Source organism: Trachypithecus francoisi, unplaced genomic scaffold (assembly GCF_009764315.1).
Source record: "Trachypithecus francoisi isolate TF-2019V2 unplaced genomic scaffold, Tfra_2.0 Lachesis_group11, whole genome shotgun sequence".
In the NCBI taxonomy this organism is placed as follows: domain Eukaryota; kingdom Metazoa; phylum Chordata; class Mammalia; order Primates; family Cercopithecidae; genus Trachypithecus; species Trachypithecus francoisi.
In genome coordinates this window covers 31,188,409-31,205,819 of record NW_022681456.1, presented here as the reverse complement: position 1 = coordinate 31,205,819, position 17,411 = coordinate 31,188,409, and the positions used below count along the sequence as shown (strand labels likewise).

At 40.4% G+C, this 17,411-nt stretch overlaps 1 protein-coding gene across 5 annotated transcripts in view; it reads right to left on the bottom strand.

The window, feature by feature from the left end:
• The window catches only part of WASHC3 (WASH complex subunit 3), a 47,053-nt gene extending 37,988 nt beyond the window's left edge, over positions 1-9,065 (bottom strand). For 2 of the 5 annotated variants that reach the window (XM_033220883.1, XM_033220884.1), the window contains exons 1-2: positions 8,754-8,966; positions 8,104-8,202 (exon numbers count right to left, since the gene is read on the bottom strand). In XM_033220883.1, coding sequence (XP_033076774.1) covers positions 8,104-8,202; positions 8,754-8,804 — 150 coding nt within the window. In that variant the 5' untranslated portion in view covers positions 8,805-8,966. The other 3 variants (XM_033220881.1, XM_033220882.1, XR_004439648.1) reach the window with 2 other exon arrangements.
• Between the last annotated feature and the right edge of the window lie 8,346 nt (positions 9,066-17,411).

Genomic DNA, 17,411 nt, shown 5'->3' with positions numbered 1-17,411 from the left:
AGAAAAAAAAATTATAAAAAAAAAAACAAAAAAAACCCAAAGTTCACATTTGACACTCCTGTTTACAAAGTACCTCTACTTTAAAACTCACTGTAAGGTTAAATGCTCAGATTTTACCTGCAATATGCATAGATCTTATGTTGCTTCCCGCCAATCCCTCAAAATTTGCAGTCCCAATGGATGACCATAAGATTTTGCTGACTAAAGCAAGAATAAAAATGCTCACTGGGGATTTGTGATGGAAGAGGAGATGACCCTAAGTACCTCTGTAATGTGGATCTGATTCTACTACTTTCTCTGTCATCTAATCTCTCTTCTACTCTGGTGCCAATCACTGGAAGAGTTACAAAAGTAGCCTAATATGCAGAAAGTTTTTGCAAAGTTGAGTTCTTCACAGAATGTAGTTTTATACTCTTCTCTTTAGTGAAGAACTCTAAAAACAGTGCCACTGATGAAGAAAGAAGCCTAGCAATTTGTTTCAAACTTAATTCTGGCTTGAGGGTTTATCTATGACTGAAGTTGTTTAAGTTTGGGTTTGGTTCAAACCAGATCCTGTCGGGGGGGGGGGGGGGGGAAAAGTTTTCTTTTTCCTCCCAGTTCACTCTCAGTTCAAAAATGAACAGTTGAGGTTCCTCCTTTGTTGAGAGAAACAGTCAGTTGGTTCTTGTTTAAGGCTTTAAATAAATAAGGACTAGAGGCCTATTAGGTACTATTAACAAAAACATTTCAAAACACCAAAGTGACTTTAACTTGGGAGAAAATGGCACCTTACATTTGAATACATATATTCTTGGAATTGACATAAAAATATATTACATCAAATAGACATAGCATAGCAAAGAAGTGAATATGAATCTAAAAATAGATTTTAATATAGCTATAAGAAGGTACTTGTACTGCACACTCACTTGAAACTGACATAAGCATGCTTCTTAATCAGGTAAGTCAGTGCAATGTAAGAGAGTAATGAGATATTGACTTTTCCAGTTAAAAAATCAGTGGGAATCCAGTTCTGCTACTTTCTGTGTATGTGCAGCTAATGCAGCTACAACTACTGGGGGCATGCAAAAATATGTTGAATGAATGAATGACTAAGCAAATGATTTAAACTCCTCTACATCTTAGTTTCTGTATCTGTATGAGTGGGATAACTAAGCCTCTCTCAAAGGGCTGACTGCGATAATTAAATACACATAAAGCACTTAGTATGATGCCCAGCACAGAGTAAGTACAGAATAAATATTAGTTGTCATCTCATTGAGCAGTCTCCAGCTGACATGAATATCCAAATTGCTAAAATATATATTGTAGAAAATCAGTTACAGTCAACCCTAGATTATCATACATAAAGGAGAAAAAGGTGGGACAATAGCAAGATGGGGGAACAGGACTTTCCAGCACTGATCCTCCCACAGAAACATCCATTTGAAAAACTATTCATGCATGAAAATACCTTCTCAAGAGCTAAGGAAATCAGGTGAGAAATTATAGCACTCGGTGTAGCACAAAAGTAAGAAAAAACACATTGAAGGTAAGAAAGACAGTTTTACAGAACTCATGTCACCCTTCCCCCAACTCCAGGCAGCACAGCATGGAGAGAGATACCCTCCAGGTGGGCAAAGGAGAGGCAGTGAGCACAGGACTTTGCCTTGGACCACAACACCAGGCCCACCCCAGCAGAACTCAGTGCTGAGCAAGCCCCCTCAGCCCAGACTCCAGGCTGACACCTGCAGGCAAGCCTTTAGGCCCCTCCTGGTACTAGGCTGGATCACCCAGTCCTGAGTTCTAGGCTTGTCCCACTGGGACCCCAGGCTCCAGACCAGCTCAAGACTCAGAACAGCCCCAGCACCAGGCAAGACTGCGTAGATTGTCTCCAGGTCTGCCCCAAGGGCAGGCCAGCCCCAGTGGCCCTAGGTTCTAGACCACTCCCAGTACAGGGCTGGCCTCCATGGGCCCAAGGTTCAGGCCCACCCCAGCACCAGGCCAGCTCCTGCAGATACAGGTTCCAGGCCTGACCAATGCCAGGTCAGCTCCTGTGGCCCCAGTCTGGCTCCTGCAGCCCACACCCAGTAGAAGTAGGGTTTAGGCCCATCCCAGTAGGCCCTTCTGTTGGGCTGGCACCCATAGACACAGGCTCCAGGACCATTCCTGTGGACTCAAGTTCCAGGCTAGCCACTATTGCCCTAGGACCCCGGCCAGCCTCATGTAGCCCAAATCACCAGGCCAGCACCTATAATCCCAGGCTCCAGTCTGGCCCCTGTGACCCCAGGCTGCACACTTGCCCCAGCACCACGCTGGCCCCAGGCAAATCCCTGTGGTGAGTCAGGATCTAGGTATGTTCCAGCAGACCTGGAGTCTCGGTCTACCTCAGTAGATTCCATTGCCAGACTGGCCCCCATGGACTGAGGCTTCAGGACCACTTCTGCAGACTCAGGCTCCAGGCTAGTCACAGTACAACCAGGACCCAGGCCCACCTCCACATACTCTGGCTCCAGGTCCATCCCAGAGGTCCCAAGCACCAGGCCCACCTTGGAACCTGGCCAGACACTGCAGACTCAGGCTCAAGGCTCACCCCAGTGCCAGACCAGCCCCTGCAGACTTAGGTTTCAAGTCGGAACCCTAAGGATCCAGGCCCACCTCTATAGAGCTAATCAGCAGGTCCATCCCAGTGGATCAGGCTCCAGGAACAACCCTATGACCCCAGGCACCAGGCCAGCCTACCCAAGGACTCCAGCAGCAAGCCTGCCATGCACCACACCAGATGGCCTGTCTAGAACTTCTGGATGGGCTGACTGGTGACGGGCTTTCCCAGAAAAAGTCAGTCTGCAAAGACTGGAATAAGCCCTTACTTCTTCAAACACATACATACCAACGCATGGCCACAAAGACCAAGAATAATCAGGGAAACACGTCACTACCAAAGAAACAAAATAAATCACCAGTAACTGACCCTTCTTCATAACGAATTCAAAATTATTGTTTTAGGGAAGCTCAGCGGACTTCAGGAAAATTCAGAGAAACAATTCAATGAAATCAAGAAAACAGTAAGTGACCAAAATGAGAAATGTAACAGAAAGATTGGAATTATTAAAAAAAAAAATCAAACAGCAATTTTAGAGCTGAAAAAAATGTATACAGTCAAATTCAGAATATTCTAATACTGTCATGGTGATTAAATCATTTGTATCTTTAGTATGAAAGTTAACAGATAAAACTATTACAAATAATAATAGCTAAAATAACTTAAGGGATATGCAGTGTAAAAAGATGCACACAGCAAAATCAAAAACAAAATGTGGAGAGGTGGAGTAAAAGTGCAGAAGTTTTTTATGTTATCAGTTATGTTATCAGTTTAAAATAGCCTGTTACAACATGTTTTATGTGAGCCTCATGTGAACAACAAAACAAAAACCTAATAGTAAATACACAAAAGATAAAAAGTAAGGAATCACAGTATATCACTAGAGACAATCATTTAATCACTAAGGATGACAGCAAGAATGGAAGAAAGGAACAAAAGATCTATAAAGCAACCAGAAAACAATGAACAAAATTGCAGCAGTAAGTCCTTACCTATCAATAATTACCTTGAATGTAAATGGACTACATTCTCTGATCAAAAGACACAGGTTGACTGAATAAGATACAAAAATAAGACTCAACTACATGCTGTGTACAAGAGACTCACTTCACCTTTAAAAAATGGACGCACATAGATTGAAGTGAAAGAATGGAAAAGAGCTGGGCACAGTGGCTCACATTTGTAATCCTGGGATGCCAAGGCAGGAGGATCCCCTGAACTCAGGAGTTTGAGACCAGCCTGGGCAACATGGTGAGACCCTGTCTCTACAAACAATTAAAAAATTAGCTAGGCATGGTGGTGTGTGCCTGTGGTCACAGCTACATGGGAGGCTGAGATAGGAGGATAGCTGGAGCCTGGGAGGTTGAGGCTACAATGAGCCATGTTCACGCTACTGTACTCCAGCATGGGATGTAGAAGGAGACCCTGAAAAAGGGAAGGGAAGGAAAGGGAAGGGGAAAGGGAAGGGAAAAGAGAAGGGAAGGGAGGGAGGCAGGGAGGGAGGGAAGGAAAGAAAGAAAGAGAGAGAAGGAAAGGAAAGAAAGAAAGAGAGAGAAGAATGGAAGAGAATATTTCAAGTAAATAGAAACCAAAAAAGAGCAGGAGTTGCTCTTTTCAGATAAAACAGACTATAAGTCAAAGGCTGTAAAATGAGTCAAAGAAGGTCATTATATAATGGTACAGGGAACAATTCATCAAGAAGATGTAACAATTGTAAACATATATGCATCCAACATGGGAGCACCTAAATATATTAACAATATTAATAGATCTGAAGAGATAGACTATAATACAATAATAATGGGGGATATCAATAACCTACTTTCAACCATAGACAGATCATCCAGGCAGAAAATCAATAATGAAACACTGGCCCTAACAGACATATGTAGAGAATTCAATAAAACAGCAACAGAATACACAGTCTTCTCAAGGGCACACAGAACATTCTCCAAGTTATATGATATGCCACAAAACAAGTTTTAATACATTTAAGAAGACTGAAATCATATCAAGTATCTTTTCTGACCATACTGGTTTGAAACTAGAAATCAATAATAGAAGGAATCTTGAAAAAAAATCATAAATATCTAGAAACTAAATAGCATGCTCCTAAACAACCAATAGGTCAAATAAATTAAAAGGGAAATTAAAAAATATTTTGAGACAAATGAAAATGGACATACAACACATCAATACTTATGGAAGGTGGTAAAAGCAGTTTTAAGAGGAAAGGAAGTTTCAGCAATAAAGACATATAACAAAAAAGATGAAAGATCCAAAATAAACACTCAAGGAATAGAAGAACAAATAAAACCCAAAGTTAGTAGAAGGAAAAAAATAATAATGATCAGAACAGAAAAAAATGAGAGACTAGAAAAACAATAGAAAACATCAATGAAACTAAAAGCTAGATTTTTGAAAAGATAAACAAATCCACAAACTTTTAGCTAGATTAAGAAAAGGAGAAGATTCAAATGGTATCAGAAATGAAAGAGGAGATATTTTAACTGATATCACAGAAATACAAAGAATTGCCTTTTACAGCCACAGAGCGCAACTCAGCTCAGGGACGTTAAAATGCTGATGAACTTAAGGTCTGGTGTGTGTTTGAAAGAATCAGTGAAGCTTTTCTTTTTTTTGTTTTGTTTTTTTGAGATGGAGTATTGCTCTGTCACCCAGGCTGGAGTGCAATGGTGCGATCTTGGCTCACTGCAACCTCCAGCTCCCAGGTTCAAGTGATTCTCCTGCCTCAGCCTCCCAAATAGCTGGGAATACAGGCGTGTACCACTACACTCGGTTAATTTTTGTATTTTCAGTGGAGATGGGGTTCCACCATGTTGGCCAGGCTGGTCTCGAACTCAGCCTCAGGTGATCTGCCCACCTGCGCACAAAGTGCTGGGATTACAGGTGTGGGCCACTGTGCCCAGTCCATCAAAGCTTTTCAAGTAGATAAGAAGTATTTGAATATGGGACCACTGATATATTCAGAACAGAAGTTTTTGCTTTCTTTGTCTCTTTCATGGTGGTAGCTGGGGTGAATTCTGAGATGGTCCCAATTTTTTTTTTTTTGGATTAAAGCCTGTTATCACTCGCTGGCTACAGCATCCAATTTTGTATAGGAATGTTTAGATGAGAATTTTTTGTTTCTGTCCTGTGGTTGAGTTGGTGCCATAGAGAATTTCCATAAAATTCAATTCCATTACTTAAAATAGTTTTTCTTTTTTCTTTTCTTTTTTTTTTTAACTAGTTTTTCTATCAATCAGCCCCAGTCTGAAACTTGAGACACTGTTAACACAAAAGAGCATACTCTACCTACAAAGACATGACCTAGAGTAGTTCTTCAAGCAGGTCAGTTTTAGGACACATTAATTCTATCCAACTAGACTAGCTATTTTACAACTATGTAAGACAATTTTATAAACTCTGCTTTAACTTACAAAGGTCATTTAATAATCCCATTGTTTCAACGATTCTAAAGATTTTAAGTTTATTTTTACAGTCTACTCTTAAATATTACTGTTGAGGCATATATACAGCAATGGTGGACTTAATTCTGCCTAAGATATCTGAGCATCTGTAGTAAAATATGAAGCTACCTTCATTTGGTTGGTATGCTAAAGAAATTTTGTAAGTATCTCATTTTTAAAAAAATTTGGTTTGTGTGTTTTGTGTGCTCAGGAATTTTTCCACAGTACTAGAGATCACTGTAGTGATTAAATTTGACCCTTTTGACAGAAAACAGAATAACAGATTCCTAGGGATAAAAAAGGGGTGACTGCAAAGGAACATGAGGGAATTTTTGGAGTGATTCTACACCTTGTTCTACAACTATTCTACATCTTGATTATGTTATGATTATGCATTTGTCAAATCTCATACTTAACGGTAAATTTTAGTGAATATAAGCTCATACTTAAATAAACATGACTTTACAATTAAAAGAAATATGAAGGCTCATAAGAGACTGCTATGACCAATTATATGCCAACAGATTGGATAACCTAGAATGGATAAGTTCCTAGTCACATACAACCTATTAAGACCAAATCATAAAGAAATAGTTAATCTGAACAGACCAATAATAAGAGATCAAATCAGTAGTTAAGTCTCCCACTAAACAAAACCCCCGGGACGTGATGGCTTCACTATTGAATTCTACCAAACATTTAAAGAAGAACTAATACAAATCCTTCTCAAATTCTTCCAAAATACTGAAGAGGAGGGAAAATTTTCAAACTCAATTTAGGAGGCCAGCATTATCCTGATTCCAAAGCCAAACAAATACACTACAAGAAAAGAAAACCAAAGGTTAATATCCCCAATGAACATAGAAGCAAAAATCCTCTACAAACTCTAATTGCTAAGGCTATACCTTACATAAGGCAGAATGTTCGACTTACTTGTGAATTATCTAAGCCCCATAATTTACTTTTCTTTCCTTAAAGGCAATTTCAACCCATGGTTCCCATTGTCCTCCCCATCCTCTTTTTTGGCTTTTTAAAAGACAGGGAGTCCCTGGATCCTGGATCTAGTACCTATCCTCTTTTTTAAAACAAAAACAAAACACTGAGTTTCTCTATGTTGTCCAGGCTCGTCTCAAACTCCTGGGCGCAAGTGATCCTCCTGTCTCTGCCTCCCGAGTAGCTGGGATTACAGGTGCACACTACTGTGCCAGCTCTGGCACTTAGTCCCTAGTTGGATAATTAATCCTTACAAGTCATTTGCAGAAAATATTTTTATTTCTATAATCATATTTGATGCCAAAGTTATGTTTCCAGCCTATCTCCTCTAGCCATCTTTTAGATTCAGAATGTAAAATAAATTTAATATAAACAATGTGGTTTTGGGGTACGAGAACGAATAACAAATAGCAAAATAAAAACTATTTTGGGGTACGAGAACGAATAACAAATAGCAAAATAAAAACTATTTTCAACTAATTTTAGAAGTCGGGCACGGTGCCTCGGGCCTGTAATCCCAGCACTTTGGGAGGCCGAGGTTGGTAGATCGCCTGAGGTCAGGAGTTCGAGACCAGCCTGACCAACATGGTAAAACCGCGTTTCTACTAAATACAAAAAATTAGCCAGGCATGGTGGCGCATGCCTGTAATTCCAGCTACTCAGGAGGCTGAGGCAGGAGAATCGCTTGAACCCGGGAGGTGGAGGTTGCAGTGAGCCGAGATCGCGCCACTGCACTCTAGCTTGGGTGATAGAGTTAGACTCTGTCTAAAAAAAAAAAAAAAAAAAAGGAAATTTTAGATTTCCTATTGTTCTCTTTAATCGCAATAAGCCTGACTGAACTATCTCACAAGGACCTCCAGAACACTAATTCAGTAGAGGAGGGTGGCAAGATTGATTGTAACAGAGTAAAAGAGAACTTAAGGTGTGTTAACACAATTGGGTGACGAGAGGTCATGATACATGAATAAAGACTGTAATTCTTGTTTTACTCCATTTGTCAATCTCAGCAGTGCAAGGTGATTTCTAGGCGACTCTATAAACCAGTATCACAGGACCTACCTCCTCACAAACTGTAGAAAAGCGGTTGAGGAACTGTACAGTGTGCACCACAAATTGGTTTAGAAAAGCCACCGTTCTTTTCTGTTGAATAGCTGGCACCTGTGTTACGTAAAAACAAACATGGTTCATACAGGAGGAACGTACACAGTGCAAACCTTTTCATATTTGGAAATAATCACGAGGCACTTTGCTGTGTGATATGAATTTCTTGAAGGACTGGAAATAGTCATTAACTTGTTTTCCTAAACTGTGGGTGGGGTGTCCGAAGACGACAGAGGTGCATAAAAGTTTGAGAACAGGCTCTAGACTCACTGGTACGAATTTTGGCAGGCAGAAGCAACACACATAAACACACACAAAAACTTGGGGGCTGAAAAAGAGGTAGGGCTAGCTATCACAACCGGCGTCTGTCGCCGGCGGCACAGAGACACGAGAGATGGGAAGGGAAAGTTGGGAGATGCACACCATCTCCTTAATCAGTTCAGGAGGGACCCCATTTGAAGGTGGACTGCGGATTTCTCCCTCCTGAGGCCGGCAGAAGGGCCCGGGGCCGTGACAGAGTGGGGACCCGGAAGGTGTAGTCTCCCCGGGAAGCTGAGTCTTCCCCATCCTCCTCCCGGAGGAGGAGTTTAGTATCGTCTTTTACAAACCTTGGTCAGGTCTATGCCTGACCCCATGAGAGGAAGCCCGTCCTCATCCATCTCCTCTGCGGGCGGGAGACCCCGAGTTCACCCACAAACCCCTCCCAGATGGGGCCCGCCCAACCCGGTAATCGCGTCTCAACTTTCCCCCTAAGTCCCCGCCCCCGGGGCTCTTCCCGCCGGAAGAAAATGCCTCCGCTCACTAATCACTCGGCGACTTCCGGAGAGCCCGCCTCCTCGCTCGGCATTCTGGGATTGGTAGTTTTAGTTCAGATTGTGACGTCAATTTCGGGATGGTGCAAGGATGCAGTTATAGCAGTAAAAATCTTAGAAAGGAGGCAAACAAAACAAAACAAAGCCAGAAGTTGCGTCCCTTTGAGGTTACCCCTACTTAGTCCTGTCTGTTATATAGCAGCTCCGTCATTCCTTGAGCAACAATTTTTTTTTTTTTTTTTAATCCTAAGTGCCATATATACTCTGCTAGGCTTTTACTGTGAAAACAAAGATTGAATTTGATTGCTGCACTGGGGAGGTTTATGCTCTGAAGAATGAGAAATAAGACCTACTTCCAAAGGATGTGTGTGTATATACACACCAGTTCCCAGGCTGGTCTCAAACTCCTGACCTCAACCGATTCTCCTGCCTCAGCCTCCCAGAGTGCTGGGATTACAGTCGTGAGCCAACCCGCCTGGCCTGCCAAAGGTTTTTAAAACATGAAATAAAATGTTAACTACTAGAGGTGAGGCACAAACCTACGGAAGTGACTGCCATTTACAGGGAGCATGGAAAAGATGAAGACCAAGTGGGCAGCTTTGTTTTAAAATGGGGGTCTCGCTGTGTAACCCAGTCTGGTGTGCAGCGAGGATCATAGCTCACGGTAGTCTCAAACCCCTTGGCTCAAATGATCCTCATGCCTTGGCCTCCCTAAGCACTGGGATTATAGGTGTGAGCCACTGGCACCTGGCCCTGTTGGTTTGGTTGAAGCAAATAATCCCATAAATGGAGAATAGTAGGAAATGAGGTAAGAGTGCTACCGGTGGAGGGTGTCCAGGTTCTTGACGTTTTGAACAAAGAATTGGACAAAATGCACAAAGCAAGGAAAGAATGAACCAACAAAAGCAAAGATTTATTGAAAACCAAAGTACTGGCCGGGCGCGGTGGCTCAAGCCTGTAATCCCAGCACTTTGGGAGGCCGAGACGGGTGGATCACGAGGTCATGAGATCGAGACCATCCTGGCTAACACGGTGAAACCCCGTCTCTACTAAAAAAAAAAAAAATACAAAAAACTAGCCGGGCGAGGTGGCGGGCGCCTGTAGTCCCAGCTACTCGGGAGGCTGAGGCAGGAGAATGGCGTAAACCCGGGAGGCGGAGCTTGCAGTGAGCTGAGATCCGGCCACTGCGCTCCAGCCTGGGCCGCGACAGAGCGAGACTCCGTCTCAAAAAAAAAAAAAAACCAAAGTACTCTCCACAGTGTACTAGATGCAGAATCTTCTTAGGTCCAAATACCCGCTAGAGATTTCCCATTGGCCACTGGTGTGCTCCTCATGCAAATGAAGTGGCGGCCACAATCAGTATGATTGGTTGTGGAAAGCAACCAATCAGAGGCTAAAGTGGTGTTACTAAGTTGCACTTCTATGCAAAGGAAGATTTGGCCGGCAATCAGTCTGATTGGGTGAGGTACTTTCAGTTTCCATCTGCCTGTCAGAAAAGGTGGGGATTTGCAAAGGGAGTAGCCGCTGGTCCTTTTGTTACTTAGATGTGGAAATTTGGGGTTTACCTTTTGATTTCGCTCTAGGAAGTCAGCGTGAATCGGTCTTAGGTTCCCTGCCTCCAGACCCTGTTCTGCTTCAGGAGACGTAGCCAGAAAAATTTCATTTAAGGGCCTTTTATGCCAGATTTGATACTATAGTCCATGTTTATCTAATGTGATCCATAGGCCATCTGTAGCAATTATTTGGGTGTGGGTATTGTTTCTTAAAGTTGCACACTGCACAGCTTAACCTTACAGTGATCACCTTCTGATTGAACTTTCTTAATTTTTCTTTCAGGAAGGCAAATCTTCTCTGGTTTTCTTTGTATCACTATGGTCATTTCTTTTTAGTTTCTTTTGCTGGTTGCTTCGCATGTCCCCATTCTCTAGAGTTTCTCACATTTATATATCTAACCCAGATCTTACATTGGAAGCCAGTATAACTGAAGCAGAGCGAGCAAGGTGGGGAACTGAAGGACATAATGGCTAAAAGTTATGTGGAGACCTGATCATGCAGAGCTTTATGGGACATCATAAGGACTTTGGCTTTCACTTTGGGTGTGATGGGAAGTCATGGAAAGATCCAGAGCAGAGAAATGATGGGAGCCACTGAAGAGCTTTTAAGCAGGGGGTGGCATGATCAGAATTGCATTTTGGGACATTCTGTTTGGTACAAGGTAATGAATGTGACTTGAAGGTAGGTGGCTGAGCCTGGAAAGGTTACATAGCTCTAACAGTCACTCTTTACTCCATTCTCCTTTATATCTAGTCATTCATCAAATCTTACCTCTTCTATTTCCTAAGTAGCTCTTGAATCAATCTGTAACTCTCCAGCCTTACTGCCATATCTCAAGTTCTGTACGACACAGTTTTATGCCTGGGTTACTGCAATAGCTTCTTCCTGCCTCCATCTTGTGTCTCCAATCTATTCCACACATTGTAGCCACAGTGATTTTTAAAAAGACAAATCTGATTATATTACCCAGGATATAATTTCATTCCCCATCTCCCTCAGTTTAATATGCTCACAGGTCCTCTCTATGGCTCTTGGCCATTTCTTTAACCTTAGCTCTCACTGTTATAACTTTCTCCTTAGCCCCAAATAATTTCTTTCAATTCCTGGAATTGCTTGCTGTGTGTGGGTCTTTCAAGATGTTGTCTTCCCTCTGCCTGGAACAATCTCCCTTGCTTTCCAGCAACCCCTGCCTGGCTAACTCCTACTCATTCTTCACATCTCTTCTCTCCTTTATCCTTGGTTTTCAAGTTTGAATATAATGTGCGTGGGGTATGGTTTTCTTTGTATTTATCCTGCTTGTGGTTTGCTGAGCTGCTCAGATCTGTGGGTTGGTGTTCTAAATCAAATTTGGAAGAAAGATTTTTGACCATTAATTCTTCAAAAAACGTTTTTGTCATTTTTCTCTTTTTCTGGGACTTCAAAAATACTTGTATGTTAGACTGCTTAATATTGCCCACAGATCATGGTGCTCTGCTCATTTCCCCTAAAACATTTACTTTTCTCCCTGTGTTTCAGTGTGGATTATTCTTACCAACCTATCTTCAAGTATTTTCTAGTTTCCAATTTAGTTCCAAAACACATCTGATAAATTGATGTCAGATATATTTTTGTTCTAAAAATGTTTTAGAGTTTGTTTTTCTCTTGAAATTCCCTTCATTCATCTTTTCCTCTATATTAAAAAAAAACAAATTTATAAGTTTTTAAAAAGTCCTTATCTAATCATGCCAATTTCTGGTTCATCTATGTGCCTGCTTCTATTAACAACTTTTTCCTAATTGTGGGTTGTGTTTCCTGCTTTTTAGCATGTCTTATACTTTTTAATTTTATTATGAACATTGTGAAAAAAAGAACGGAAAGTTCAGTGAGAAATGGAACATTCAGATTCATTCACACTTTGAATTGAGCTGATGCTGGGCTGCAGCTTTAGATGAAGTTCACCTGCAGTTAATTCAATTCAACCTCCTGCAAAGGACTGAGCTCTTGGATCTTGTCAGTGTTTGTGTTAGAGAGGGATGGGCCATAGTTTCAGATCATTTGGTTCACCTTCGGATTCAGCTTCAGCAGGGCTCAGGAATCCAAGCACTTTAAGAATGTGCAAGATTTAGTGAATTCTCTCTACTTACTGAAAACATTTCTTCCATTGCTGCTTTCTTAGCAATCTTGGGGGTGGGATGTAGGCCTAAGTGATTTATTTTCATGATTGAGGTCCTTCCAGACCCAAGTCTGTCTCACAGCTTATACCATTGGCAAAGTCTCAGCCACTTTCTCCTTAACTCTGCAAAGTCTCCTAGAGTGTTGTAGGCTTGTTCTTCCATCTACTTGTATCCAGACCACACCCTTCTCCCTGGGCATGGCAATGCCACAGCTCTCTGCTCAACTATGTTCCTCCAAACATAGGCATGACTATAGAATTTATTTCATTAAGGTCTTACATACATGGCTTTTCAACAGCCCCATAAAAAGTATGGTTTTTATCTGGTTTCTTATTACCACTATGTAAAAGGCTTTCATGCATCTTTCTGTATTCTAACTAGTAGCAGAAGTCTTAACATTCCATCCTTAGAGCTTTCCTGAAGCCACAAAGATTAGATTAACTGTTCGTACATGCTTCTGTAGCATTCTCTGCTTAACTCTATCATAGCATATAATTGCCTGTTTGCTTGAAAGCCTGCTATATTATCAATTTAGGGCAGAGTCTCTGTTAGTTCACTATTAAAGCCCTAGCCCAATGTTTGTCCTATAGTAAACGCTAAGTATCTTCTGAGTGACATTTGGGCTTAATGGACCTTGTACTTCCACATCCTACTTGGTATTTCATTAACCTTTGATTTAGGTGGGACTCACAACTCTGGGTACTCAATCAGTCTCCCTGAGCAGAATTCCCCACTCGTCAGCCTAGCCTTCTTCTCTAGAGCCAAAAGAGACTCCTAGCCAAGAGAAAAAATTCAAACAAACAAACAAACAAAAACAACACAGCAACTTTATGGTTACAGTTATGTATAAGTAGCAGGCATTTATATATGTGCATGTGTGTATATACATGTATATGATATGGTTCTATACACAGTTATGGGCCACAAAGCATTTCATCAGTGATGGACTACATATTAGAGGGTGGACCTATTATAGTAAAAGGTATAGTATTTTTACTACACCTTTCCCATGTTTAGATACACCAACACCATGGTGTTACAATTCCCTATAGGATTTAGTACAGTAACATGCTGTACAGGTTTGTGGCCTAGGGGCAATAGACTATCAAAAAAAAATTTGTAAAATGGTTTGGTTTTTAGAGTGGCAGTTTCTTTGCCTCCTAGGATCTTTGATAATTACTGTTCATCAGTCATCCTTAGCTCCTCAGAGCAGGGCCATTCACATTTTAATAACTGATTTCCAGGACTATTAAAAACAATCTATACCTAGAAGTCTTGGCCAACCACCAGATGACCTTTGAAGTATGTACTCTTTCCTTCAGGCTTTCTTGCACTGGTAAAAATGAAAGTATTGCCAGATTTCATTTACTGTAGTGAATTTTGGGGGCCAAATAGATTGTAATGAATACTGATTTCAAAGACTATGTGTGCCACCTCCATGTATTCATTTTATAAAAAACTAAGAAATTTTCAATGTCTTGAAATGTTTTCATAAAATTACCAGAAAATTGCTGTTATCACGGGTATAGTCTTGGGTGGGGAAACAATAAAAAATGGTCCCCATTTTTTTTTTTTAATTTCTCCCTGCTTTGCTTCAGGATGGAACAGTTAGAGAGTCATGGTGTTGATTCATAATAGTGGGAAAATAAAATTAAATGTTTCCCATCCTTATTCCCTCCTCAATCCCATCTCTCAGGAGTGATACCAGTATCTGTTGAGACTTGGTTAAGTGAAGGAATTCTAGCCTTGTTACTTCAATTGTGTTAAGAATTCACGTTTCCCATTATTCCTTTTAATTGTTGTGGCTTTCTAAACTTCGTACAGAAAACTGAGTTGTAACCTTATATCCTCTAGGCAGGAGACTTGATTCCACGTTGGAAAGCTAACTCCCTCAAGAGAAGAGACCTAAAGATACTTATAGTCAGCTATTCCCCAGTGAAAGAGCAAACAATCTAAATTATCCTGCCCTCTTTGAGGGGATTGGGAAAAGGTCTCACTGTACTCATTTGTGCTCATAGGACTTTTACTTATGGAGACAACTAAGTGATGACACAGGGCAATGCTATTGAAAGAATTTAGTACTTACAGTTCCCAAGAGGGCACACCATGCCGTGGAAGGCCACAGGGGAAACACGAGTTTGGTCAGGAGAAAGAGGCAGAAGCAAGGGAACTTCTTAGGAGCAACCATTACCATTTTTATAGAGCTATGGTACTTTATCTTGAATTCACTGAGTGATATTTTTCCCCTTTTGGTGCAGTAGAAATTAGGTAAACCTCAGTCCTGAATGTTTGCTTAGTTTTGTACACTTTCGTTAGCACTCTATCCTCTTCATAGAATCACCATCTCCGTTTTTTTTTTTTTAAAGCAGCAAATGATGCCACTCTCAGCTGCTTCTAATTAACCTCCCCTGGCTGTGTCTGTAAATGACTCAGCACCTGGATTTCTTAAAGTGGTCAGGTTATTTGAATCACAACCATATAAAATCACTTAAAACTACTCAGAAGTTCAACACCAACATTTCTTCCTGAAGCTTTGTTTCTAGAGTTCAAAAGGATCACATGCTAGAGCCTTTACTATCAACTTTAAAAAAATAACTGGGCCACAAATTAAAAGTCAGTCAATCCAGGAAAATGGTTCATGGTGTTTTCCAGTATGAGAAGCCCTTTTAATAATATTCAAAACATTCTGAAGAACATTGATTATGACTGTGGTTGGACATCTAATATTCACTGAACAAACACATAGACATTGTTGTGGGAAATTGAAAATAGGAATATAGGTGAGCTCTATTGGGAAATTCATCTTAAAATCCCAAATTTTCATTCAAAGATAGTATTTCTCTCCATTTTCCAGGCTAGGTTCTATTAGTTTTCCTGTAATACATCCTGCCTTAGAAAGTCTTGCCTCCTGTATATTACACAGGAAGGAATGGTTGAAGTACACTGGCTTATTTCCAAACACCAGAGCTAAATCTGAAGACATGTAGTAGATTATCAAGTTGACAGACACACCTCCACATATCTGGGAACACTTTTACCTTCTCAAGATTGCTGAGTGAGATCTACAAAAGCCACTATCTCTGAATGGGAATGGAGAGCTCCTTGGCTGGGTCATTCCCCTCCTTCCTGTTATGGTGTTTTGGGGAGGAAGTGGAAGATGGCAAGACACCTTAAGTCAAAGTCTGTTAGGAACATGTGAGCAAGTTTGATTTGGCGGCTGTCTATATTATCTCAGGACCCGAGGAGGTCATGGCTTCTAAGAAAAAAGAGAATTTTGCTAATGGTAGCATGAATATAATTTTGAGAAACCCTTGCAATAGTTCCCTAGTCTCGCAGGTACTTACCACCAAGGTTGGGGAGCAATGACCCAGGGTTACATGAAAATTATGTATACATAAAAATACATCTTAGTTATTGTGTTAGGTGAGTATAACCATGGGAAGAGAGAGGTCAAAAACACTTGACAGAATTCCGGAATTGTTCCATTGTCTTGGGGTTTAACGTATTTGTGGGTTAAGTCTAGGATGAGGTGAGACTTCTGAAGCAGCTGTCTATATAACCACATCCTGTACTTGCTCAAAATCAAGTGCCAGGAAAATCGTATTAGACCAATCCAATATTAGAGCTCTACAGATTTCAGGTGAGGGGTACTACCACAGATGTTCTCTTGGAATAGGCAGTTTGGAGAGAAATGCATTATTAGCTGTTCACAACACGGCTTGAGGTGCTAGTGTCCAAATCTCAGGAGAATCAGCCCTACAGAACATTTGGCAAAGTATTTAAAATTCCAGAAAGTCTAATAATTAATGAAAAAAAAATTTTTTTTTGTAGGCTGGAAACCAAAATGAGCTATTACACAATTACAATAAAATATATCAAGTTATTCTATTTGTAATAAACACCTAGTTTTATTATTAGTGGAAGAAAGTACTAGCAATTAACCAAAGAAACATTAAGATGGTAGAAAGAAGTTCATTAAAAAGTAACTTATATTGGTCTGATTTAAACTTAATGTCAACTAAGACTACTATGGTAAGAAGTGACTTTCTAAGTCAAAATGAACCAAAATGAACTTATTTGGTTATACAGTTTCCACCTTTCCATCTTCTTTATCACTATGGTATAATTTATCATTAGTTGCGTCTGGCTTACTTTAGAAGTCAGTTGTCTGGAACTTACTTCCTTTTATGCTGTCTCAAAAACAAAGATTTCCTAAAACAGTATTAGAAAGCTCTTACTTGAGATGGTTGCAGAGATTAACCTTAATTTTGGACAGGGTTTAATCCTGTCTGAATTTGGCTCAATTATAGGACAAGAGCTGTGTTTATAAGAGCAAAGTTTTATGTTTAACCACCATTAGAAGCACAGATACCAGCAGCATTTATTGTCTTTTACTTCATAGAAACAGAAACTCAACTCATTACAGCATTATAAATGAAGTTGGTAGAAATGAATATTTCATAAATCTTTAAGTCAAATTGTTTGTAAAGGCTGAGAAACCCGGTGGTCTCCCCATTACTTACTATTGTTCATGTGGATTTTATAAGCTTACATTGTGTTACAAGTCCCAAGGTAGAGTATCCTGTTAGAAATTAGTTTAAAAGGCAAATAGCTGTATAATAGAGACATAAATTACACAGAGATAAGCTGATCCAAGGAAATTTTCAGACAAACAAACGTCACTTGACCTGACATAAGGACAATTTTTTTTATTAAGGTAGTTCAAAGAACAGATGAAAATGTCAGA